This window comes from Rattus norvegicus, chromosome 3 (genome assembly GCF_036323735.1).
Source record: "Rattus norvegicus strain BN/NHsdMcwi chromosome 3, GRCr8, whole genome shotgun sequence".
Lineage (NCBI taxonomy): Eukaryota > Metazoa > Chordata > Mammalia > Rodentia > Muridae > Rattus > Rattus norvegicus.
In genome coordinates this window covers 164,437,037-164,464,114 of record NC_086021.1, presented here as the reverse complement: position 1 = coordinate 164,464,114, position 27,078 = coordinate 164,437,037, and the positions used below count along the sequence as shown (strand labels likewise).

The following is a 27,078-nucleotide window of genomic DNA, read 5'->3' as shown; positions in this document are numbered from 1 at the left end:
TGGATATGACCCTTCCTGCCAACTTGGGTCATTCTGATTCTCTTCCACCTCTTAGGAAATGTCATTCTTTTGCCTCCATAAATCTCCATCCTGATCTAAAGCACAAGACTCTTAAGTGAAGACGAGGAGGATCCTTCAGATCTTGGCCCCAAAAGCACAAGATCTCTTTGCACTAAAGGTAAATTCAGGAAAGAAACTTTCACAAAGTCGGGGAGCAAATAATGATCAAGTTAGGGTCAAGTCTGAGTTCTCATGTTTTCTGTTTTTACTAACACAAACAAAAGCTAGATCTTGTAAAATGCAGGGTCTATGCAATAGAAAATATGCAAGTATAGAAAGGAAAATTTACCTTCAATTTCACCTAAGTACACTCCTATCTGTCACAAATTGAGTTTACTTACCTCTGACTTCCCTTTATTCTCTTCACCCCAAAGGAAGCTGATAACTTCCTATGGTTATCACCAAGGACTACCTCATCTAACAACGCAGAGTGTCAAGACCAGGATCTTTAAATATTTAGCTTCAGGAGTGGATCTGGGGTCTGAAGCAGGCAGCTCCTGCCATTTAATGTCTACTTAGGGCTTGTGACCCATCTACCCACCTGCTACCCTCATCTTTGTCCAACTGACCATACACTTAACACACCCTAAACTGTAAAATCTCCTCATGCTCAGATATAGGAGCCAGAGCCTACCCGATCCTCAGGGGAGGCTTTCAGGCTCACTAAGCACATACAGACCTTGTAGAATAGACAAGGGTCTCAGTGACATATACTTTGTCCAGGAGACATCAACCCCTCTGAACAGATACACACGTCATTGAAATTACATGAACTATATATTAAGAAGGCAGAGATTTTTCTGGAGGTCTTGGATCCCAATGGGAAAGTCCTGCTTTAGGATGCAGATGGTATTACTGGAGTAAGAAACAGGGGATAAAGATTTCACTAAAGATATCTGGACACTGATGAGAGGACTCAGTCCTCACTGAGGAGCCTCCACATACACTGAAGGAGTGGACAGCACCCAGGTGACACAGATCAAGGATCCCTATAGATCTCACTAATAAGAACCTCTCTGTGGGGAAGAAGACATAAATAAGTTTGCCTATTGATCTGAAGACGGTCATCCCTTATTCGCAGCTCCACTGCCCAGCTCTGACACGCCATCCTTCCTAAATCCTTCTCCTGAAACTGTTCCCTATCTACTGCTGCCCCCTGCTGTCTACAAGTAACACGGCTGCTCAATGTTCCGTGGTAAATACTAAAACAGCTCAAGTCACGCTGAGCCGGGAGCCAGGGATCAGGAAAGAAAGGAGTATTGCATATCCACAGCTTCACCAACCCCATTTCCCTGTCTGTGGACCTAAGAGTAGAAGTTTGGACTCATAACTTTCATTCTTGGAGCTAGGAGAGCAGTTCCAGAGACGGGCTTGGCAAGCACCTAGGGTTCAGAAACCCGTTTTCATTCTTACCTTTCTTTCCCCCTCTTCTTTCTTTGCTTCTCCCCCGCCCTCCTCATCCTTTTCTTTTTCTTCTGATGCCAGGCGTCAACCCCTCACACAGGCAAGCACTCTACCAATGAGTTACTTCCTAAGCCCCTGTTCTTACCCCACTGTCCTGCTCTACCACACCATTGTTACTTTTCCTTTACCTCCAGAACCACATCAAGAACTCTTTAAAATGCCAAAGAACATTAAGGTTCCAAAGACCATGTTCAGGCCTACTAGGTCACATTTTCTGAAGTGGAATCTGAGGATTTGCTTCTAAAAGTCCTAAAGTTGGGAGTGGGCTTTCAGGAGGGGCCAATCTCCCATGCTGATACGTCAGGACGGTTCCAGAAGGAGTTAGGATTTAAAAGAGAAATGTGAGCAATTTGGTGGGGGCACAGAGAGGGATTCGAGATCGAAGGAGAGGTTCAAGAAGGTCTGCAAATGAAAAAGCAGTCAGGATGAAATAGGGGTTGGGGATTGAAAAGGAATCTTGGGTTGAAATGAAGGCAGACTCATAAGTTGAAAAGAACTCTGAGGGTTTGAAGAGTAGTCTTGAGAGGGGTCGGAGGAATAGTTTGAGATTAGAGGAGGAGAATCTTGGCGACCACAGAGAGATTAAGGGTTCTAAGAGGTGAGTGGTCATAAGATCTGAAGTCAAGGAGAAATTTGCGCTCAAAAGTCAGTCTGTGGTCCTAAACGCATATGGAATCTGAGCTGGATTCAGACAGGAAGGAGGAAAGACCGGGAATTGTTTGAAGATCTGAGAGTAGCGTCCTCTTCCTGGCAACCTTCCACTGTCCTCTGGGCTCCCATCCTCCTGCACCTGCCTGCAGGCTGCAAGCAATAGACTTTAAGCAGGCGGGGGCGAGTCAGACTAGGACACTGCTGAGGGTGGGGGCGCCCCCTCCCGGCTGTCCAGGAGCTCAGACCCCGCCCTCCGCCCTCGCACCCCCCCCTTCACTGCCACTTCCGGCAGGCTCTGCGCTGCTGGGGGTTAGGGCGAGGATGGCGGCAGAGAACGAGGCTAGCCAGGAGAGCGCCCTAGGCGCCTACTCACCAGTAGACTACATGAGCATCACCAGCTTCCCGAGGCTGCCCGAGGACGAGCCAGCGCCTGCGGCCCCGCTGAGGGGCCGTAAGGACGAGGATGCCTTCCTGGGAGACCCGGATACTGGTGAGGCCCTCTGGCCCCATCCCTGCCCCACCTTGGGGGGTGAGGGTGGGGGCTGGCGTCCTGGTCCTCCTCCTTCTGTTCTGAGCATCCATTTCCATTCTCCCATCTCCTTCATTCATCCGCTGCATCCTGGACCTCTCCCCTTCTCCCTCAGCCCTGTTAACTGTCTGGTGGGGAAAGGGGTATTTTTGCCTTAGAGGCGTAGGATGCGACACAGGAGAGGACGCAAGGACTGCAGCAGAAAGGACTATGATTACCTTTTAGGAAGAACCCATTGAGAAGGAAGGGACGCTGGAGGGGAGAGCCTATAGAACAGCTGTGATCACCTAGTAAAGGCTTGTCTCTAGCCACAGAGGACAGGATAGAGGAAACCAAGTAGGAGACTGCAGCAGGCGGGATGGAGTCTAGATCTTAAGGAGAACTTCACCACAGCCGGGGATTATGGGAAGCAGAGTGTCCGGAGAAGATCTGAAAAATCTATCTCTTCGTGTCCAGAGATGGGTAAAGAAAAATATGATGCCTCTCGGTCTGGGAATTGTGGGTATTGGGAGACAAGGGGATGGACTGCATGACCTCTCTAAGTCCTTGGGGACTACAGTGCCTTTGCTGCTCTGTGGCTTACCCTACCCCTTCTGGAGATGTGGATCTGGCCCGGATGTTAGTCAGGTTGATAGGAGCTTCTGGTCAGCAACAAGATCTGTGTTCTCAACCCTGTGCAGAAACTGAAGGAGATGGAGGTTGGGAAGGAAGCCGGGCTTGAGAGGGAGCTGGGGACCAAGAGAGCTCTTGGTGTTCCTTCCCTACTGCTCTCTCTCCTGTCCATGTGGTCCAGCTCTGTGATCCCCTCCATCCCCGAGCCTGCATCCCTCTGCCCTCTCTCCCTCAACGTCACTTCCTGGCATTAGAGCAGTCTTCTGCTTCCCTCTCTGACTTCCTCCTGGTGGTGCCTGCACTTGAGCTTCATCCCTTTCCGGACCGGAGGATGCTGCTCCAGCTCTTTCTAGCCTGGCTCTTCTGTTGTCACTCCTGTCCCGGCAACCGGAAATCCTCTCCCCTGCTTCCTGACCACCAAACCCCACCAACCTGACTGGATCTCACTTTACCTGTGCTGGGTGTGGGAATCGGGTGTGGAGACTTTGGGTCCTCAAATGGTAGAGCTGCCTGCCAAAACTAATTGTCTTGGGGGGCGGACGGGTAGCTTTGGCGGTAGAAGATGTGGGGAAGGATGTCCTAGTGTCACCTTTTGATACCAGCAACCTGGTCAATCGCGTTTTCTGTTCAGAGATCAAGAGCAGTGCAGCTTTGACTCACTACAGTACAGTAGGTGTGCCTGCCTTGTACTGGGCCTTCCTTTTCTCCTCCACCTCAGCAAAGGATATCCGTCTGTCCTAAATAACAGCGCGGACCCTTTGACCTGTCTTCTTCTGGCCCCTTGTTAAAGTCGTTGCTTTACAAAAAGCCTGTGGCCATTTATTTGGGCAGTGAGGTTTTTACTGCATGTCTGTGAGACCTCTAAGGGCAGGGATTGTGGCTTTTTTTTTTTTTTTTTTTTTTTTGGTTCTTTTTTTCGGAGCTGGGGACCGAACCCAGGGCCTTGCGCTTCCTAGGTAAGCGCTCTACCACTGAGCTAAATCCCCAGCCCCGTGGCTTTTTTTTTTATCCACTATTATTCCTCCAGCATTCGGCAAAGTGCTGGGTAATCAGTAAATAATTGTTGAATGAATAGATGAAAGGGAGAAGCTGCCAAGGTGAAGTAATGATGGGGAATTGCGTTCCTAAACCTCATCCTGATGTGAATGGAAATTCAACAGAGAGGGGCTAGGGAGATAACTCAGTGGTAGAACACTTGCCTAGAAATTCAGCCTAGAGACCGGTTACCCGAGCTCCCGGGAGCTTGCAGGGGTGAGCACCAAAGTTATCGGGACTTGCTTTGGAGGACCTCGCCGTCCAAACAGTATATAAGCATTTTGATGTTGTGTCACCTAGGCCTGTTTCCAAGTCCCAAGACTCTTTTGGTCCAGCTAGACCAGCTTGTAAGCTGACGTGACCTTCTATAGTCTCAGCCTAGTAGTGCCACCTAGTGGCACTGCGCTGTCTTCTTCTCCAGGACCTGGGTTGTACCTGGCTAGCCTTTAGCCCCGGAATTCTCCAAAATCAAGTGCCACACACCCCACAGTAGGCCCTGGAGAAGAGAGAGCTAGTCAGGGACCGCTCCACAGTTAGGAAAGGCTTCCACATGGAAGCCACGCGAGCCTTACCTCTCCCTAGCGTTAGACTCCAGGTATCTCGTAAGATACCCAACCTTCAACATTCTATGCCGAAATCAGCATGTCTTCCCTTTCTGTCCGGCGCATGCTCAGTGAGTGGCACTGCCCTTCAAAATCCAAAGTAGATGCCCAGAAGCCACCTTTGAGTCTTTCCCTCTTTTCTTCTAACTTTCTCACTTTTTTTTTTTGACCTGGTTTTCTATAGCCTCCCTCCTAAGACTCTCCTAAGTTCCCTCTGACCACCATGTCATCACCTGTCCCACCTGTATGACTCCTGAGTCACACAGCTGCACTTCCTGCCGCTGCCCTCACCTCAAGTTCACACACCACTCTGCACTTCCGGTCATGTCACCCCAAGTTCAGAAATCTCTCCTTCAAGAGAGTTCAAGTCCAGCCTAGGAAGTTGTTACAACCTGTTTTTGAGAAAGACATGAAAGAGAATGAAAATTAAATATTTGACTGGCTACCTTGAGACAACAACGCCTTGTGTCTCACTAATTCATCATAATCAAAATTAAATCCGCCTTTCTCTGAAAGCATGCTGGATCTTTGTTTCGAGACTGAGATCTTACTTTGTAGCTCAGGCTGGCCTGGAACTCACTATATAGCCAAGGCTGGTCTAGAACTCACTATATAGCCGAGGCTGGCCTGGAGCTCACTATTACAACCTACATTGGCTTTAATCTTGTTGCAGCCTGGATGCTTCAGCCTCCTGAGCACTGGGATTGTAAGTTCTAGCCACAAGTCTGTCTCTAGTAAACGTTTTCCTTCTGACCCTAAACCATTTTTTTCTCAGTATGTCATTCTTGCTTTTATCAATGGGATTATTGCCCTACTATGCATGCAGGGCGCATAATATGTACGCAAGAACCTCCCCACCCCCATTTTTGATATTTTTCCTTAGCATATAATTTTACTAAATAAATGGGTGACTTGATATGTTGAATAGTCTTAAATGATCTAGTTATGGTGGGGCCATTTAAGGCAAGTAACTAGAAATAGCAACTAAAATTAGCTAGTAAGGTTGGATTTTTACTTATTTGCTTTCTTTTTTTTTTTTTTTTTTTTTTTGAGACAAGGCCTCATTTATCCCAGGCAAGCTTTGATCACCTGATCCTTCTACTTCCCAAGTGCAGGGGTTGCAGACTGAGCCACTACACTCACCCAGCTCACTGGAGTAGTTTTGGGGATTGGAAATAGCTGCTGATGCCACATGAATCAATAGAACGGAGGCCATCAAACGACACAGAAAGGTGACATCTAGGCCTCGTTCTACCACTTATTCCTGGTATGGCCGTAGACAGGCGGGACCACTTAGCCTCAGTTTCTTCATCTGTAAAGTGAGGAAAGTGGAACCTAGCTCATGAAGTCATGAAAATACTTCACTGAGGAAATATAAGCAAGACACCCAGTGTAACATCAGTGTGTTGCCCATGTGAGTGCACCTTAGTTCAGATCTCCAGAACCCATCTAAAAAGCTAGGCATGAGACCCAGCAGCACGTGGGCCAGCTGGCCTGGTGCACACAGCTGCAAGCAAGAGACTGTCTCAAGCAAGATGGAGGACCAGGACTAATGCCCAGTGCTATCCGCTAACTTCCACACATGCTTGAGCGCCTAAAGTTACATACAAGAACACACATGTCTCTGAACAGCACACCAGATACCATACATCACATATGCGTGTGTGCACGCACACACACACACACACACACACAGTAAATAAAGATGTAAGTAGAATTTTCTCAATCAAAACATTCACTCACCTTATTCCTACCTAAAGTATCTTTTCTAAAAGTGACCACTTTAAATGGATTCTAATAATTTTTGCACATATCATTTTATTTATTACATGATTTTGTTTTGTTTGAGACAGGGTTTCTCTATGTAGCCCTCTGGAACTCACTCTGTAGACCAGATTGGCTTCAAACTCATAGAGTTCCATCTGCCTCTGCCTCTGGGATTAAAGGTGTGTACCACCACCACTGCCCAGCTGTTTGTGATTTCTTTTTTATTGTTGTTCCTTTTTTTGAGGGGGGGCTTGTGTGTTTCTGATTTCTTATTTACATAAAAGATGGAGATGAGAGTTATGGAGGTCCTTTTAAACATCCTCAAATGAGTCAGAGACCTTGGATTTTTGTCAGGTAAACATGAGAAATACGATAGTCAAATTTTAATGTAATCCCTCAAATGTTTAAACTTATAAGAATTTACAGTGTATACATTAAGTGTGTAAGGCATTAAAGTCATCCTCTTAGTTCCTTGTTCACAAACATCTAGAGCTCTTAGGTCATTGGGGAGTGGGTTCAGGGTAATAGCACCCAGAGGAGAGGACTTGGGTAAGAGAAGGTGTTTGCACCACTGAGAGTGTGTGTGGAGGCCAGAGTAAAACCTGCATCTTCCGTGTACTCTCTCCCTCATCCCTTGAGACAGTCTAGCACTGAACCAGCAGCTGGCCTTTTCAGATAGACTGGCTGGGGAGCTGGCTCTCAGGAGCGCCCTGTCTCTGTCACACAAGGCTGGACTTACAGGAGTGCACACCCCTGCCCAGCATCTTACATGGGTAAAAAAAGAGATGACTCTTTGAGTTCATCACTTTATGGAATCCTGCACACACACACACACACACACACACACACACACACACACACACACCGTGTTAAGGATTAGCTAGCTGTGTTGTTAGGCTGAAGAAGGAGAGGCTCACGACTTGACTTGAAATGAGTTGTCCACAAATGGCTTTCAACGCTCCTCGCCTCCACTCTTGTTTTCTTCCAGCCTACTCTTCGCACAGCAGCCGGAGGGAACATAGGAAAACACAAACCAGATGGTGTCTTAGTCAGTGCTCGATTGCTGTGAAGAGACACCATGACCATGGCAACTCTTAGAAAAGAAATCATTTAATTAGGGCTGGCGTACAGTTTCAGAGGGTTAGTCTATTATGATCATGGCAGGGAGCACAGCAGTGTCCAGGCAGGTGTGGTGCTGGAGAAGTAGCTGAAAGTTCTCTATCTGTATACCCACCCTCAGTGACACGTTCCCTCCAACTGGGCCACACCTCCTGACCTTTTCAAAATAGGGCCAGTCCTTGTTGACTAGGCATTCAAATATATGAGCCTTTGGGGGTCATTCTTATTCAAACCACCACAGATTGCCTCACAGTCTCACTACTCTCTAGTGGCCTCTCAGAGGTCAAGTTCAAGTTCTCAGCGTCCATAGAACCAGTATACAGGACTGGCGTCCACCCTGACTGGGTTTTTCCGCCTCTTTTGCTGCCACACCAGAGCCACCAGGCCTCTGCTATTTCTTTCAGATGTCAAACTCATTCCTACACTAGGGCCTCTGAACCTGCTGTTCTCTCTTCCTGTATGGAGGAAAGAGAGAACTCTATACATAATCTCTATGTTCTCTCTTGGGGGCAGCTCTTTCTGGTCCCTTCATTCTCAGTTCAAGAGTCAGTTCCTTATGAGGCCCTTGCCTGATTTCTCTCATAAGCAGTCTCCCTTCCGACATCACATTTCATTTCATGTTCTGGGGGGAAATATGAGTATGGGGGGAGTGTTGTAGGGAAGTGTGTGTGTATGTATATGGGTGGGGAGTATGTTTTTTTAAGTTGTGCATGTGTGTATGTGTGTGAGAATGTGTGAGTTTTGTGTGTGTGTGTGTGTGTGTTTGCACTTGCTCATGGCCATAGTAGAACCTTGGGTATCTTCCCTCTATTGCTCTCTGCCTTATTGCCTTGAGTCAGTCTCTAACTGAGCCAGAAGCTGGCCTTCTCAGACTAGATTGGCTGGGGAGCTAGTTTTCAGGCTCAACCTGTGTCTGCCTCACGATGGTGTCATGAGCATTTTAGGCGGGTGCTGGGGAATTGAACTCAGGTCCTCATGCTTGCAGACTGAGTCACTCCAGCTCCTCGTGCTTTTTAGAACATCCCCCACGATGTATTTACTTATTTATTTTCTTTTCCTCCATTGGCCTGAGACCATATGCAAAGGGAGCAATTATCTGCTCTAGTTTAGGGCCAGACATAGAGTAGGCTCTCGTTTCTATTGAATGAATGGATGCGGGGAGCAAGGCTGGAAGCCAAGGCTGGATAGTAGCCTCCTTGTTCTGGAGGCTGATACCCAGTTACGACAGGATAAGGTTTCCAGGAGAGGCTGAACACCTCATGCTCCGGGGTCTTCTCAGCCCGGAGTACCAGATTCAAGGAACTTGGACTGGGTTCGACGTCTTTTTCCACCTGGGGAAATGGCGTCCTGCGGGCCCTAAGGTGTGCCGGAGTGGATGTAAACTGAGCGGTGCAGGGCAGTGGGGTTTGTGTGATGGGCGGGGCGGAGGGGTGTGTTGCCCAGCCTTGAGGGCCTGGTAGGAGCTTGCCAGACGGACACCCAGCCTCTCCACAGATCCGGACTCCTTCCTGAAGTCTGCCCGGCTTCAGCGATTGCCTTCATCTTCCTCGGAGATGGGCAGCCAGGACGGGTCACCACTTCGCGAGACGCGCAAGGACCCATTCTCAGCTGCAGCAGCCGAGTGTTCCTGCCGCCAGGACGGGCTCACGGTCATCGTCACCGCCTGCCTCACTTTTGCCACGGGTGTTACTGTGGCGCTGGTCATGCAAATCTACTTCGGGGATCCCCAGGTGAGGGGAGCAGATGGACTGAAGGGAACTTGGGTGAAGGGGGTGAGAGGGTTGATGGGGATTGAATGGCTGAGGTGGTGGGAGGCTGCTAGGAAGTGGGAAGGGAAGAGGAAGGAAATGGCTCAAGATGATCAAGAGGACGGGAAGAGAGGTTCTAGGTTGATGGAGGTGCTGGAGGGTGGTGGAGGGCACCACCCTACTAGCCCGCTCTTCTCTTGCTCCTAGATCTTCCAGCAAGGTGCTGTGGTGACGGATGCCTCCTGTTGCACGGCGCTGGGCATGGAGGTGCTCAGTAAACAGGGCTCTTCCGTGGACGCAGCTGTGGCAGCAGCCTTGTGTTTGGGAATAGTGGCTCCACACAGTTCTGGCCTGGGCGGGTAAGGAGCTGGGTAAGGACCTGGTGGAGGCCTGGGTCCCTCAGGCTTACTTCTTGTCTCCTGGTCTGTGGGCCTGGCTGCAGGTTTCTTGAGGTTTGAGCTTAAGGCGAAGGTGGGACTATACTCCTTGCGTTTTCTCTTTCAATGGCCAGTTTCACTTTTCCTCCCTTGATGGAGTCATAACCGCAGACCATACGGAAGATCTGGAGGTGTGTTCAGAGGCTTCCGTGGTTTTCCACGAGGAGAGAAGTTTTGTAATGTGTAGGATGAGGGTGCAGGGAAGCCATGGGGTATCAGTTAAGGCAACGGCGATCCAACTTTCGGGTTCACAAATCCCTGTGACTCTGATGAAAACTGCGGGCCTTGTCCACAGAAAATTCACCCCAGGCTTGGAGTTCTTTTTTTTTTTTTTTTTTGGTTCTTTTTTTTTCGGAGCTGGGGACCGAACCCAGGGCCTTGCGCTTCCTAGGCAAGCGCTCTACCACTGAGCTAAATCCCCAACCCCATGAAATTAACCAGAGTGCTTCCCATGGTGGGTCAGGGTGCTGGCCACTTTGCTGTAATTCCAGCCACTCTTATTTATCTATCCTGCTTTCCTTATTTTCTTACTTAACTGCACATATTTAATTTTGCCACCCCCTCGTCCCCAGATGTAAATATGCCACAGAAAAGGAACCAGCTAACAAAAATCATTCTCTTGGTAGGACCAACCCTCCAGGCCCTATCAACGAAAAATTCCCCTTCTGGCCTTGCACAGGGGTTTTCCTTACATAATCCAGCCCTGGGGGGAGGGGGCGGGGTGTACCAAGTAGGCAGGTGCAGGAAGCTGGCAGGGGTCCAGCTCTGGTCTAGGGAGGGGACAGAACAGCCGGTTCCCCCAGTCTCTGCGTTTTTCTTAATCAGGGATTAAAGTCTCCAGTAACCTGGGTTCCCTACCCCCTAGGTTTTACCCTTTGTAGGGTGGCTGAGTTTTTGAATTCCTGCTGGGATTGGGGCTCCAACCTCTGACCCAGTGTGGCGGACAACGTAAAACCTTCCCACAGGGGATTAAGGGAGTGGTAGTTGGATCTTTCAGACGGCTGACAAGTTCTCCTCGGTTTCCACTTTTCCGTGTCTTTCCCAGGGGAGGCGTGATGCTGGTACACGATATCCGCCGGAATGAGAGCCACCTAATTGATTTCCGGGAGTCTGCACCTGGGGCCCTCAGAGAAGAGGCCCTGCAGAGATCCTGGGATACCAAGGTGGGGACCCTGGTGAGAAGAGAGGGTCCAGGGGGAGGGGGAGGTCTCCTTCATTCCCTTCTGCTACCCCAAGCATTAATGTGCTCTGTATTTACTATGGGGTGGCAAAATGAGTTGAGCAAAATGCTCTTGGCTACACAGTGGGAGGCAGCTTGCCCTCCCCCAACTTAAAATAATGAGCAAGGACAAGGTGCTGGCATTTGTCACTAAGCCTGACAAACTAAGTTTAGTAGAGAGGAAGAGTTCCTACAAGTTCTCTCCTATATACACCCATACCATGGTTATATGCCCATACTCCTAATTAATAAAATATAATTTTAAAATTAAAACAAAATGCACAAAACAAAATTGAATGACTACTAATAGATTACACTCCAACATGGTACTTCTTTGACAGTCTTACCTGCCTGGAAGGAAAGCAGAAGGCCTCCCTTAAGTACCCTAAGATATCACTCAGTTGTGATAAAGGTGGTGGTACTCACCTCTAATCCAGGCACTTGGGAAGCAGAGGCAGAACAGCTATGTGAGTTCAAGGCCACGCTGGTCTACAGAGTTCTAAGACAGCCAGAGCTACATAGGGAAACCATGTCCCAGGAAACCGAAGTAAACAGACTCCTCTATCTCACTGTAAGCCTGATGACTATAACTTTCTCAGGCTTTGTCATACTGAGACAAAGAAATGCTAGAGGCCAATTCTATAAGGCGCAAAGGAGGAAAGACAGTAACTTGGAAAAAATTGGTATTTTGCCATGGCAAAAACCAAACACACTCCTTAGTTATCAGAAGTCAGATAGTGGCATGAAGTTAAATTGGCTAAACGGAGGTCCTGTGCCCCACTTAAAAAGACAAGGGTACCTATTAGCCAATGTGAACTGATTTTTTACTTAGAAAATTTGTGCCCTGGCTTTTAGAAGGGTTCATTTAATTTATGAAATCCCTCAACTATGGGAGACCTTTCTGCATTTGCATATAAGAAGTCAGGGGTGAAGGAGAGGCACCTCTTGGGGAAAGCTTACCCCTCTCCTGGGATACTTGGCCTATGTCTTTCCCCTGTGCCAGCCATTCCTGGCTTGGGGCTCTGCGGAGTTCAGCCCAGCCCCCCCCTTCCAGTGACCTGGTCTCCTCTCTCCCTCGCCTGCCCGCCTCGCCCAGCCTGGGCTCTTGGTGGGGGTCCCCGGAATGGTGAAAGGGCTATATGAAGCTCATCAACTCTATGGCAGGTAAAGACCCTCCCCTGGGGACCCCTGGTCTGCCTACTTCCCTCCTTGGGTGGCCTTTTCCTGTCCTCCTGGGTTCTTTCCTTCCCAACTCCCCTTCCTAATATCCCCTTCCCTTGCCAGGATTCTCCTTCCCAGGAACCCCCCTTCCCCCAGGACCCCTCCTCCTACCCCCAGGACCTCCTCCACCCCCTGCTCTCCGGCCCCCTCAGGCTGCCCTGGTCCCAAGTCCTGGCCTTCGCAGCAGCTGTGGCCCAAGATGGCTTCAACGTGACCCATGATCTAGGTCAGTGGGGCCCGGAGGTGACGGGGGAGGTACAAGGTTAATGGGGAGGCCTTGAGATTTGGGCCCCAAGCAAAGGGCTCCTTTTTTCCAGTTTGCACTTCAGTCTTCTTCCCGTCCCACTCTTCCCTGGAGGCAGCCTCCAGGGAGAGGATCTGGGAGGAGCCTATTGTCCCTACCAGGCTATGACAGGCTGCTGGGAGCCTGAACTCAGAGCCAGTCACTTAGCTCTCATCTACCCAACCCATCAAGTCCAGTCTTGGCACCCAGCCTCTCAAACGCCCTCCAAACCCCCCACAGCTCATGCCTTGGCTGAGCAGCTGCCTCCCAATGCATCTGACCGCTTCCTGGAAACTTTCCTGCCGTTGGGCCACCCACCTTTGCCTGGCTCCCTGCTGAGACGGCCTGATCTCGCCGAGGTGCTGGATATACTTGGCATCTCTGGCCCTGCTGCCTTCTACAATGGTGGCAACCTCACGCTGGAGATGGTGGCTGAGGTGAGTGTGGCCGGGGGAGGTGGGGTATTCACAGTGTCCCTATGGCAGAGACACCACTTTTCCCCTTTACCCCTTATGTAGTTTCTGGCGATAGACATCAGACCAGTGGTTATTAAGAAGCACTGCCTTCTCTGTGACTTGAGGAGCATGGGTAGAGATGATCCGACTTGAGAGGGAAGGTTTCTCAGGGCTGGGGCCAGCAGGATAGGCACTGGGTCTATTTCTTCCCAGGAAACCCGGCACCAGGCTCTCAGTTCTCCTGGTCCTAGACCCTTCCCTGTTCCGTCCAGGAGGTTCTAAGAACTGATGGTGATATTGACATAGGAGATTGACACAGGGGATTACCCCTAGCTCCAAAGAGGCTTAGTCTGGGGTAACAATGGGTACTGAGAATATTGTCAAGTTGTCCTGTGCAGCGGGGACATTTATCTAAGCCACTGTCATATACTGTGGGGATCACATAGGCCTGCCATTCAGTCATGAAGTGCATTCTCCTTACTGGCCACTGTGTTTTATTAGTCTGCCAGACTCCTGACTATATACTAGCCTAGAAATTCAACAAGTGGTTCACTAAGGGCAGTTGAGTCTGAAGTTTTATACTAGAAAGTATTTTAAAAAATTGATAGCGGTAATACTAATTTAAAATTGGCGTGGGGCTGGAGAAATGGCTCAGTGGTGAAGAGCACTGGCTGCTTTTCTAGAGAGCCAGGTTTGCTTCCCAAGGCCACGTGATCTCACAACTCCAGTTCCTGGAGGATCTGACGCCCTCTTCTGGCCTCTACGGGCACTGCATGTATGTGGTACACAACATACATGCAGACAAAACCACCCGTACTCTGAAATAATAATTTAAAATTATTTTTAAAAGATTGACAATGAATGTGCTGCTGAAATGGAGTGAACACACCGATTTGTACGGAATCGGTGCATTGGCAGGGAAGAGTGGTCAGTCATGTTTATAATGGTGGGTCAGTCCTGCCAAGGTCGTTCCGAGTCCATAGTTCTGTAGTAGTCTTCTTCCTATAGAGGAAAGCCAACCTAAGGCTCAAACTTAGGGCTTTGAGCACACTAAACAGGCAATCTTCCATTAAGGTATACCCCCAGCCCTGTTGTGTCTTCAGTTAATTGTTGTAAAATGCCAGATGGTTTGTTTTGTTGTTGTTTTGTTTTGTTTTGTCTTGTTGGTTTTGAGATAGGCTCTTTCTGTGTAGCCCTGCCTATCCTAGAACTCACTCTGTAGGCCAGGCTGGCCTCGAACTCAGAGACCCACCTGCTGCTGCCTCCCAAGTGCTGGGATTAAAGGTGTGGGCCACCACTACCTAGCTAGTTTTAGTAATTCTTATGTACGTGGTAATTTCCTCTGCCTCCCTTGTCCTTGGGCTGATGGGATCCCGAAAGGTTATGGAAGAAACAAAAGTTGTAAAGGGCTTGCCTGTGAAAAGTGCTCTCCTGAAATTGATACACGTGGCATGGCCATATTCATGTGCCCACGGTTGACGAATGGCGACTCTCTCCCCTCCAGGTTCAGCATGCAGGGGGTGTCATGACCGAGGAGGACTTCAGCAACTATAGTGCTCTCACGGAGAAGCCTGTGTGTGGAGTATACCGAGGTGACCTCTCCCCCAGCTCCTAAGGGTCCCCACTCAGGAGACCATTTCCAGTCCACGGCCACATCTTTTTGGCTTGGAAACTCCTCTCCCTGTCACAGGACATAAACAGAGGCAATGAGCTCCCTAGGCAGCCAACTGTTGAAACAAACCAGAGCCAACCACCTTCTGAAATAACCATGGGGCCAGTTATTAGTGATTAGGGTGTCTGGGGGGGGGACACCTAGCCAATGGCTAAGACCTAGAAGTTTCGGGGTTGGACATGGCCTGTTCTTTTGTCGTGAGGGGTTTGTTACCTATTTGCTCTATTATTGTGCTGGAATTAGGCCTTTCACAGAGGACAAATTCCCCACCACTGAGCTATGGCTTCGGTTTCCTTGATTTGGGGCTCTGTATTGCCTCAACTCTGTCCTCCAGCTCCCTTCTTATCGACCTGAGCTTCCTAAGGGTTTTTGAGACCAAAGCCCATCTAAGGGCAGAACAAACTCTTTAAGACAATTGCAGATTTGCCCATTGCTGACAGTAAAAGATACTTGAGACCCAGGGAGGATAGAACAATTCAGAAGCCAATCAGGAGCTTAGAAAGCCAAGCCTATGGCCTGAGTGCAGTTTATATTTGCTGATCCCAAGGTGTGGTGTGCTAGGTCACTTGGGGGTTCTTAGGTTCTGTCCTCTCTAGGAAGGACAGGTTACCTCATGCCCTGGGCGAGGCCTCCTCTGAGTTTGTTTCCAGGTTCCCGTCTTCCTGATTCCTCATTGAGAGGTAGTAGTAGCATATGACACAAAGCAAAGAGTGTCAGGAAGCATTGTGTCAGGAAGGCCTAGGTGAGCTCTACCTCCACACTCTGAGCCAGCCTTGGGTCCCTCCATAAGGTGGGGACAGTAACAATGTCCGCAGCTCGGGGTGCCCACAAGGACTTGATGACATAATATAGGGAGCCGCCTTTATGCAGAGGACACTGAATTCACGACTGAGTCTTTGTTCCTCCACCCCAGGCTGGGATGTCGAAGCAGTCCAGTCCCTCTAGCGCTGTAGGTTCACCTGACCACCTATAATCCTGGCCCGGTCTATTTGTGTGCCTCAGTTTCTATCCCTATAGAATAAGGGTGCTTAGATGAGTCGGCCATTACTGCCAGTGTTCCATGTCTCCAGTGGTGTTAGGATTCTTTTCATGTCCAGCCACCCAATTAAAAAGTAGGAAGAGAGAAGGACGCTGCTCCCTCAGGTTGAGTTTCAGGTTGAGTGGAACCATCAGAGCCCTTGAACAGTTCCTGACCCGTGGGAGGGACTGATGGGAGTCCAAACCAAACCAGGATTCTGTGGACATTTGTCCCTGCTTTGCCAGTGACCTACAGTGTGACTCTCAGCAGAGCAGTTGTGCGCTGCCCAAGTGAGAGAGCACAGCCCAGCTCTTCAGTCTTAGTTGTCTCCCATGGCGGAGAAGGCTCTGCCTTTGGCCAGCACGTGACCTTCCGCGGGTCCTTTGCCTCGTAGTGGTTCCTTTTCTCGTCTGATGAGCTAACACTGTGGGTAGTGGTGAGGTGTGCATATGAGATGTGCTCAATGAAGGTGACTTGACCCCTGTCCTGTGTCTGGTCGTTTCCTATCCTTGCAGGCCACCTGGTTCTCAGTCCCCCACCCCCACACACAGGCCCGGCCCTCATCAGTGCGCTCAACATCCTGGAGGGCTTCAACCTCACCAGCCTGGTATCCCGCGAGCAAGCGCTTCACTGGGTAGCAGAGGTAAGGCCCACTCTTCCATCTCACCTGGGTCTAGGAACGCTGGGAATGGGAAAGCAGCACACCTCCTAGGAGAAGAACTAAAACACCGTTGAGTTTGGGGGATCCCCCAAGTGGGGGGTGGTGGGAGGGGCCTGGCAGCCTTTTCCACATCCCTACTGTGTTTTCAGACCCTGAAGATTGCATTGGCCCTGGCTAGCAGACTGGGAGACCCTGTCTATGATTCTACCATCAGTGAGAGCATGGACGACATGCTCAGGTTTGTCCTGGGATATGGCCCTGGGTGCTGCAGAAATCGGGGGAGATACGGGAGAAGGGGTCGGGCAGAAAGCTCGTGAAGTCTCAGTCCCTTTCAGCTGAGCCCTAACTCTGTGTGACACATGGTGACTCTGGCTGCATCACCTTCTGTGTCTGGAGAGTGAGTTGGTCAACTGCTTGTGATCCCACTGGACCTTTGCATGGCCTTAACCTGTGTGGACACAGCTGTCCTCCACTTTGAGTATAAAGGGAAAAGCCTGAGAGCAAGGCAGTAGTCTCTGTGCAGATGGTGGCAGTGACGGGAATTCTGAGTGGTTATATCTTTGCCAGCAGCATGGTGGTGAGATCATGCTTGGTGAGACAGCCTCTATTGGACCATCACTTTTACATTTCCTGGCTGTCACTCTGGGAAAGAAATTTAAACTCACTACGTCTGCTTACATAAGGAACATGGCAATATTGGATTCACTCTGTTTTGATGATAACATGTAAATCAATCAGAGAGAACATATATATAATAAATAACATTTTAGGTATTTAGCACATGAACTGGGAACATGGTAAATGTGCAATAAATGAAGTTTATTATTATTAATTGGCCATAAAGGTAAGGGTGGGTTGACTATTACTGTACCTGACTTACATTCCAGCTCCAAGAAAATCACAAGCCAAAAATATAGCAAATGTGAATTTGTCCTGTCACTCAAACACCACTGTGTAAATTAAATTGTAAGCAACTTATAATTTAAAAGCAAAATGATTGAGATTGAAAGGCTTTGGAGGAAAGGATACATAGTTGCTGATAGCAGGAATAAGTTCAAGAGGTCTCTTGTAGCATGACTAGTCTCTTGTAGGTGACTAGTTAATGACAACTATTATATTTTGAATAATTAAGAGTTAGGCATTTTCACTACAGACCTGATAACTGTGGACTATGACAGTTGTTAATTAGCTAGATTTGACCATCCCTCCATGTGCATACACCTCTTCACAACATCATACTGGTGACTTGTGCCTGTAATTCCAGCATTCAGGAGGGTGAGGCAGGAGGATTGCCATAAGTTCAAGGTCAGCTGGGACTACATAGTAAGTTGTGGGTCAACCTGAGCTAAAGTGAGTGGATATATATGAAATACATCTAATTGTAGCAGTAAGTTTAAAAATACAGAGACTGGGGAGATGGCTCAGTGGGGGAGATTCACTTATGGCACAGGCGTGGGGATCTTAGTTAAAATCCGCACAAACCATATAAAAACGTGGCCTGGTGTCTGTAATTCTCATAACCTCTGAAGGCAAAGGTGGGAGATGGAGATAGAATCCCCAGAAGCTAGCCTGGTCTATGCGGTAGGAAAAACAACAGAGAGCCTGCCTCAAACAAAGGGAACAGTAAGGATAGACACCTATGGTTGTCCTCTGACCTCCACATGCACATCATGATCATGTCATAAGTACACCAAGGCAGGCTTGTGCCCTTACATGCACACACACACACACACACACACACACACACACACACACACACACGTACAAGTTAATATTATGTTGAGCTCCAGAACATGGTATGTATACTATAACAAAAGTTAGTATCATGTCATGCTGGGCACCAGAATTCTAGAGGCAGAGGCAGGCAGATCTCTGAATTTAAGGCTCTAGCTGGTTGGTCTACATAGTGAGTACCAGGACAGCCAGGGCTAGAAAGAGAGATCCTGTCTCAAAAAAGAAAACTGAACATTAATATCGTTTATCTAAACAAGGCAAAAGTAAGGACAATGAAAACTAGTGGGCATCAAAGCAGCATGGACGAGCGTTGGACACTCAGTGTTTGTCCAAAGCCCCGAGCCCAGTCTGCCTGGTCACCAGCCTGTTTGGTTGAAAACCAAACGAATGTCTTTGGTAATCCTCACTAACTTATCATTTCCTGATCACCACAAATAACACAGCACACAGTTAGTAGCGCTGATGATGGAGAGCCCCTCAGCTGGGCTTACAGCTCTAAAACATGCCTGCATTTACATGACATGACACATATATAGCTATTTCAGCCAGTACATAGCTATCGGGGGCTTTCCATGTACTCTTTGCCTTGCAAACAGGAAAAAAACAAAACAAACTAATAACAGATAAAGATTCCCCATATGCAAAAATCTTTCCTCAACTGAAACACTGCAGTCTTCTCTCCCTCCTGCTTCCGTCCCCCCTCCCCTTCCCTCTTCCTTTTGGGATAGAATCTTGCTATATAGCCAATCCTGTCCTGGAACTCTATGCATTCTAGTTCTGACCTAGCACTTAAAAAAACCTTCCACTTCTATCTCCTCAGTGCCAAGATTGCAGTCGTGCATCAACACTCTGGCTTCTAACTGAACATTTTTAAACACTTTAGTTTATTCGTCGTTTGATGATGGTGGTATTGTGTGGTGTGTGCATAGAAGTCAGAGGACAGCTTTATGGAGCGACCCCCCCCCCCATTTACCTTTACGTGGGTTCTGGGGATTGAACTCAGGCTGTCAGACTTGCACCGGAAGCACCTCTTTCCAGCTGAGCCATTTCACAGGCCCTGTCTAACTAAATTCTTAATGAGCCTTAGTTCCAAACGGCAAACATTAGGCCAAATCAACCAAGCTTGTTTATTCCAAACAAATGCCTTCAGAGCATCCCCTGGGCCCAGACATTTCATGGAGAGGGATAGAGCCAAATGTCCGTAACTCTTGATTGGAACATTAAGTAAAATAAAAGGCTGGCTCCCAGTTCTCAATAATGCCTAAATAAATAGGTTCAGTCCAACAGTTATCTTCCGGGTGCCCCCTACATGTGAGCAGTGTGACCTCCCCAATGAAGAAGGCAGACGTAACCTCTCACAACCACCACAGATAGGTGGGATGTAATGCACCTTGTGTGTCCCTTTCTTTACCACCTCCCTTTTCAGCAAGGTGGAGGCTGCCAACTTCCGGGGCCACATCAGTGACTCTCAGGCAGCCCCTGCCCCACTCCTGCCTGTCTATGAGCTGGACGGGGCTCCCACAGCTGCCCAGGTGCTGGTCATGGGCCCTGACGACTTCATCGTGGCCATGGTCAGGTATGCCAGCTCAGGCTTAGAGCCAGCGACAAGAAATCATTCCAGGCACGATGGGAGTTGGGGCTGGGAGGGGGTGAAGGCACCTGCGGGGCTCAACCTCACTTCTACCCGCAGCTCCCTGAATCGGCCTTTTGGAAGTGGCCTCCTCACTCCCTCCGGGATCCTTCTCAACAGCCAGATGCTAGACTTCTCCTGGCCCAATAGGACTGCTAACCACTCTGCACCCAGCCTGGTAGGGTCTCGCCTCCCACTCTCCCGGGGACCTTGAGGCTAGGTAGGATACACAACACCGTGGGTCTCCTTCCTCCCTATTTCCTTTAAGAACTTCTGTTTTAAGGAAATGAGGTGTTCACTTCATTCCCGTCCCTACTTAATCCGGAGTATGGAAGCTGGTGGGTCTAAGGAATCCTTGTGCAATTCTGTCATGATCTCAGTATGACGAAGGGAAGGGAAAAGTTTTGCCTCCTCTCCAGACACTGACCCCCATTTAGTGTGTGGGTTTCATCTGGCACTAGAGAGCTAGGATTACATAATACTGGGGTAATGGTGTTCAGATCTGTGATGGGACAACAAAGAGGGACCAATGTAACACCATCTACTTGGAGCTAGCCCTTCTGCCCCTGCAAGCTTCCTGTAGGGCAAAAGCATAGAGAAGGTCCAGTGGGAATTCTGCTGCTCCTCTTGTTGGCTCAGTCTTGTCTCCTGCAATGCATACCAGCACTGTAGCTCAGTGATTCCACTTCTCCCTTGCTTTTCCCCCTAGTCTTCCTAGAACACTTCCTCTTTCACAGACAGCACACTGTTGCCAGGCAGGGGTCCATATCCCAGGAGCCGAACTTGGGGACCACATAGAAGAAAAGTGGGAAAGGTGGTGGTCTGGGCCTCCCTCTGCTCCACTCTACATCTCCCTTCTCATCTCTGTCCTCTGGCAACAGGAGAACTCGGTACAGCCAGGGAAGCGGCCCCTCTCTTTCCTTCTGCCCACTGTAGTCCGACCAGCAGAAGGGCTCTGTGGGACCTACCTCGCTCTGGGGGCCAACGGAGCTGCTCGAGGCCTCAGTGGCCTGACCCAGGTGAGAGCTACTCCATTATGGATCTTTTGTAGTCGGGAGCCATGCTGTGACCTGGTCTGCCATGACCCACATATTGTTTCTTCTGCTTTCCCAGCAATCACAGGCTGTACTGCATTGTGCCAGGCCTATCCTGGGCACGGATGCACTGTGTTGGGCTTCACAATGAAAATGGGGCCCTGACATCTGGGCTGCCTGTGTTCTGTGAACCTCAAGTCCCATATCCCCCACTCGCTATATGAATAGACCACCAGCCCTCTGTAGGGTCTTCTTTTGAAAAGGTCTCCTGCTAGTCTCCAGAATACCTCGAAACAGTTCCATTAGTCTCCAGAATACCTCGAAACAGCACCTGACACACTGCAGGTTTGTATTTGGACAGGCGATGAGCTAACTCTGGAATTAGAATCCCATGAGTTCAGCCTAAAGTGCTGCCAGCCTTCAACTGTGGGGTGCTGGGGAGATCACTTTCCTCTCTTGAGCCTTAGTATCCTCCTCTGGGAAGTGGCTCACAATAGCTGATATCACAGAGTCCTTACTTAGTACTGGGCACTGTGGTGTGTGTGTATGTGAGTGTGATGTGCATATATGTGTCTGACGTGTGTGGTATATGTGTGTATATGATGTTGTGGTGGTGTGTGTGTGATGTATATATGTGTGTGATGTATGCGTCTAATGTGTACGTGGTGTATGATATGTGTGTGGTGTATGTGTGTGATGTGTACATGTGTGTGTGGTGGTGTATGTGTGTGATGGGTATATGTGTGTGTGGTATGTATGTGTGTGTGATGTGTATGTGATGTGTGTGTGGTGTATGTGTGTGATATGTATATGTGTGTGGTATATGTGTGTGATGTGTATTGTATGTGTGGTATGTATATGTGTTATATATGTATGTATATGTGGCATGATGTATATGTGTGTGTGGTATGTGTGTGGTATGTATGTGTGTGGTATGTGAGTGTGTGATGTGTATATATGTGTGTGATATGTATGTGTGAGATATGTGTGAGGAGTGTGTATGTGTGTAAGATGTGTTTGTGTGTATGTTAACCCCTTTAACTCCCCCAACCTTGGGAGGAATGATTGTTTGGATTTTACATGTAATGAAACAACCCTAGAGGAGTTAAGGAGTTGACTGGAGTTCATTCAGCTATTGCATTTGGTAGGAAGTTGTGTTTCAGAGTTTGTCCAGCTCCTAACCACTGAGACAAAACTACCCAGTTGTTCTCTAAACCACCCTGTTAGCCCTGCCTTGTCTGGAGAGAAAGGAAGGTAGCCTTGGGCTAGATTATAGAAGACTAATGCTAGCAGTGCCTTTTCCTTAAACCCTGAAAGGGAGTCATGGTCTCTCTCTGGCCCGCAGATTCCACCTGTGTAAAATGGGGACAGTTACCATAGGTCACCTGTTACCAGGGCAGTTGCAAGACTCAGATGATTCACCAACTCAGTGTGAGATTTCGAAAGACTAGAGAGTTCGGACCGAGGATGAGAACTATGGAGTCTTGAATCATGGTTTCTGGGACAGCACTGATGTTTTTGCTCCTTGCCTGCGCATAGGTTCTACTGAATGTCCTGACCTTGAATCGGAACCTGAGTGACAGCCTGGCCAGAGGACGCCTCCACCCAGACCTGCAGTCCAACGTCCTGCAGGTGGACAGTGAGTGCAGAGCAGGTCCCATAGGATGGGCACAGGGATGGGTGGGGAAGGGCTTTCCCCAGGTTTCCCTGCCTTGACTGCCATTAACTTCCTTCTTGAGAAGGTTTTGTTGGGTCAATGTAAGATCTGGGGATTGGAACCATCTTGGCATTCCCTGACCTTCTAGTGTTAGGAAATCCATGTCTCAACCCTTGAGAGTTCATTTTCTCCTTTATAAAATGGGATACGGCTATCTTTTGGCAAATTTCCATCCAGCAGTATATGATGAACACCTACTGTGTGCCAAGCATCATCCCAGCTGTGCCCCCACAGCTGTACTTATGGCAGACAGGAAAAATAATCAGAGGCATACAAGACAGCGAAAGAAAAATTTGGCCACAGCATCAGAGCAGGATGATGTAATGGGACCCACAGGAGTGGGAAGTTTCTCTTTGGTGACCTGGAAGCTGAGATCTGAAGAGTGACAAAATGCTCCCATCCCCCAACCCCCAGACACACCAGAATCTGGGGCAGAGCTTTCTAGACTTAGAGAACAGGTGCCAAGAACTTGAAGCAGGGTTAGGTTTCATGTTTTTGAGAAATAAAAAGAGACCAGGTGGGTCAGGAGACACTGAGATCATAGAGGAGAGCAGGGACCAGATCGTGGACCTCAGGGGTTGATGGTAAGGAGACAGAGTTGCCCATAACAACAAAGATTTTGAAGATTAAGAAGTCATGAGCGGGGTTGGGGATTTAGCTCAGTGGTAGAGCGCTTTCCTAGGAAGCGCAAGGCCCTGGGTTCGGTCCCCAGCTCCGAAAAAAAGAACCAAAAAAAAAAAAAAAAAGTCATGAGCAAGTGGCTTCAGAAGGCTTTATAGGTGACTGGCTGGGCCTTGAGTTAGGAGTGGGAATTCAGTTTGTAGTGACATCAGACTTTCTAGACAGGAGGGACAATCTGTGAAAGACCCAGAAGGAATGGCATTGAAGACCAGCTGTTTCCTGAGGTTACGTGGCACCTTTGTGACTTTATACCACCTCTCCATCTCTCTGCATATCTACAGATACACTTCTTCCTGAATCAACCAGTCTCGTAAATACAGACTTAACTTTTGCAGGGTACTGACCTTCTAGAAACACTGAAAAGCAATCACAAATAAGGCAACGGGCCATTTAAAAACCTTAAATTAGCGGGGGGGGGGGGGGGAGATACAACCAGTAGAAACAGTAGTAAATAATATTTTTTGGGGAAAAAGAAACAGGGCTTGCTGGTGCATGTCTTTAATCCTGGCACTCAAGAGATGGAAGCAGGCAGATCTCTGAGTTCAAGTCCAGCCTGGTCTACAGAGCAGCTTCCAGGCTAGCAAGAGATACAATGAGACGCCCTCAAATAAACAAAACAGAACAAAATAAAATAGCAGGATATGACCAGGGATGAAGCCGGTTGGTAGGTGCTTGTCCAGAACACATGAGGCTCTAGGCTCTACCGCAGTACCATCAAAACTTGACCTCGTGGTGTTTGCCCTTGGGCAATGGAGGCAAGAGGATCAGAAGTTCAAGGTCCTCCTTGGCTACCTAGGGACATGGTGAGTCTGAAGTCAGCCGTGAGTCCGAGGTCAGCCATGGCTGCCTAAGATCCCCATTTCAAACAGAAGCAAAAAGGGAAAGAAAGCAGGATAAGCCTGACAGAGACTGATATTCTAGATAATAGGAAAATTCTCAAAGATGTGCCTTTTGACCAAGGACAGGAATGAAGTAGAGTCAATGTGTGACTGTCAAGGGGAAAACCTAAACTGAAGCAATATCGGGTACAAAGGCCTGTACTGGAGACACAGCAAGGTTGCCAGTATGGCTGGAGAGGCGGCAAGGATGCCAGTAAGGCCAGAACCGTTAGGCAAAGTGGAGAACAGAAGGAACTCAGTAGACTTTAGAGAGGGACTAGTGAGTCCTAGAGGCTTAGGTGGGCCCTAGAGGCTTAGGGACTTTGACTTTTATTTAAGGCCTGTCCAAGCTGTTGGACAGTTTTGAGTGGAAGAAGAGCACCTTTGGCTCCTGTGTAAAGCTGTAAAGAAGGCAGGGCTGGGTGAGAATTAAGTAGACCATGCAGTCGTCCTCACGAGTAATGAGGGCCACTTAGTGAGAGTCCAGGCCTCTTGCCTAGGCTGAATAGTGATAATACACGTCTTTAATCCCAGCACTTAGGAGGCAGACGTGGGTTTATCTCTGTAAGTTTGAAGCAGAGTGATATACAGAATGAGTTCCAGGACAGCTAGGGCTACTTAATAGACTCTGTCTCGAAAAACAAAAACATAAAACAAAATAAGAACGACTACTTATCATCACTGACTGATTACAAGCTCTAAGCTCAGTGCTTCCTATGTGTTATCTCCTTTAAACCCTGCTGTAATATCCCATTGTGAGCATGAGGACACTGAGGCTCACGGAAGTAGAGCAATTTATGCAAAGTCATGCAGTTCCTGCTGTTGAAACAGCTAACACCATGACTCAAATCTGATAGTGAGGTCCCTGAGTCAGTGATCTAATGCATGTATGCTCCGGGGATGGTTTGCAGGTGAGTTCACCGAGGAAGAGATTGAGTTCCTGGAAGCCAGGGGTCACCATGTGGAGAAGGTAGATGTCTTATCCTGGGTCCACGGCAGTCGGAGAACCAACAACTTCATCATTGGTGTGAAGGACCCTCGGAGCCTGGATGCAACCGGAGCCAGCATCCTGTAGAGCATTGGGGTGGGCGGGACCTCTGCTCCCCGCCTTTGCATGTTCCCAGAGTCCCTCTCTCTCCCAGGTTTGGTCTCAGGGGGACCCCATGGATGCCTCAGATCAGGGGCCAGAGGGGATGCTTAGCAAACCCTATCCCAGAGTAACTGGAAAATTCTCCAACTGGAGGCCTTTGGCGGTAATGATGACATCAGTGTCCATGACCAGGCAGACAGGACCTTGAGGAGTCAGATTGTCTGTCCGCCTCTTCTCCTCTCTCAGCCATGCTATCCTTGAGCTTAGGGATGTGCTTGCAAACCCTTCTCAAGGGTCTCACAACCCCAACACCTTCAGACTGGTCTGACCCAGGCCTTGTCTTCCAGCTCCCTTTTCCTGTATCTGGCCCCGTTTCTTAAGTGACTAGGATTTTTTTTTAAATTGGCCACTATAGGGAGAGGTAATCCTCCCCTTCCACCAGGTTGAAGCAGGGGCCTTGCATTTGCAGGTTCCCAGGCAGCCGAGTAGGGGTGGGGGTGGGTATCAGCTCAGGGGCTTCCATTTGCAATGGGGAATTAAAGAAAGAATATTGCTTAACCCTGACTCTGGCTTGATTTAACTGATGTAGTAATCACTTTCTCATCACTCTGATAGAGTAACTGGCAAGGTGCAAATTAAGGGAGAAAAGATGTCCATTGGCTTGCAGTTTAAGGGGATCCAGTCCATCAAGCAGGGATGGCTTGGTGATAAAACAGCTCCTAGTAATGGCAAGAGAACTTGCTCACACCAGGGCAGATCAGGAAGCAGAGACATCACAGGAAAGAAGGCCAGTAGTTATACCTCAAGCCTTATTCTCCAGACACCCTCTTCCTCCAGCTAGGCCCCACCTCCAGGGGATCTGTAAACTCCCAAAATGTCAGAGTGTGCCCAGGTAGAGACCAAAAGTTCAGACATGGGGTTGGAAGTAGGAATGAGAGAGGAGACCTTGGCCCCCTGTCTTAGAAGCTTATGACACCTGGACAACCTGGGATCAACTTTGTACGGGTTGTGTTGCCAAAACTATACTAGTAATTATAAGTCAATTTTATTGGATATTTTATACAAATAATAACTTTTATTGTAGAGACCTACTAAGCATACTTAATGCTAAGCACTTTTTATGAAAATTTTCTTACCTAATCTTTGTCACAGACCTTCTGAGCCAGATGTGAATAGTATTCTCGATTTACTGGTGAAATATGGGCAGAAAAGTTGTTTAAAGGACTTGTCCAAAGTGTCTTACCTGTTAAGTGGAAGAACCTGTGTTCTTAACCGATTTCGCAACTACCTGGGAGAGCTCTTTGTTAAGATAATAGTTCACAGGCAGGAACCTTTCATAGGCAATGCCATGTGTACATGCTGTGCTAGTTATTTTCTATTATTGTGACAAAACACCATGGCCAAGACAGCTTAAAAAGAAAGACTTTAATTGGGCTTACGGTTCCAGAGTGTTAGAGTCTTTGATGGTGGTGGCGTGCCAACAGAGGGCTGAAACGGCAGCTGTGAGCTCACATCTTTTTTTTTTTTTAATTTTTTTATTTTAATTAATTAATTAATTAATTTATTTATTTATTTTTGTGAACTCACATCTTGATTTGCAGGTAGGAGACAGAGAGAGAGAGCACTGGGAATTGCTGGGAGTCTTTTGAAACCTCAAAATGCAACCCCAGTGACACAATTCCTCCACCAAGACTACCCTCAATCCTTCCCAAACTGTTCCACCAAGTATTCAAACATAGGAGCCCATGGAGCCCAGGGGGG

The 27,078-nt window shown here is 48.4% G+C and overlaps 1 protein-coding gene across 11 annotated transcripts; it reads left to right on the top strand.

The window, feature by feature from the left end:
* The first annotated feature begins 55 nt into the window (after nt 1–55).
* On the top strand, nt 56–25,875 carry Ggt7 (gamma-glutamyltransferase 7). 11 transcript variants are annotated; one of them, XM_039104158.2, is made up of 16 exons: nt 56–178; nt 2,468–2,665; nt 9,334–9,569; nt 9,795–9,946; nt 11,070–11,187; nt 12,340–12,407; nt 12,617–12,690; nt 12,988–13,184; nt 14,707–14,794; nt 16,408–16,535; nt 16,703–16,791; nt 19,714–19,863; nt 19,978–20,095; nt 20,799–20,936; nt 22,491–22,590; nt 25,139–25,875. In XM_039104158.2, exons 2-16 carry the CDS (start codon nt 2,497–2,499, stop codon nt 25,300–25,302), a joined length of 1,989 nt encoding a protein of 662 aa, XP_038960086.1. In that variant the 5' UTR covers nt 56–178; nt 2,468–2,496; the 3' UTR covers nt 25,303–25,875.
* Nucleotides 25,876–27,078: the final 1,203 nt, after the last annotated feature.

What these genes read in the sequence shown, in the direction of transcription:
- Ggt7 (XM_039104154.2), top strand. Translation starts at nt 2,497, where the DNA reads ATGGCGGCAGAGAACGAGGCTAGCCAGGAGAGCGCCCTAGGCGCCTAC. An exon ending in CGCTTCACTGGGTAGCAGAG is followed by an intron (nt 16,536 to 16,702) that starts GTAAGGCCCACT and finishes CTGTGTTTTCAG; the next exon opens with ACCCTGAAGATTGCATTGGC. An exon ending in AGCATGGACGACATGCTCAG is followed by an intron (nt 16,792 to 19,713) that starts GTTTGTCCTGGG and finishes CTCCCTTTTCAG; the next exon opens with CAAGGTGGAGGCTGCCAACT.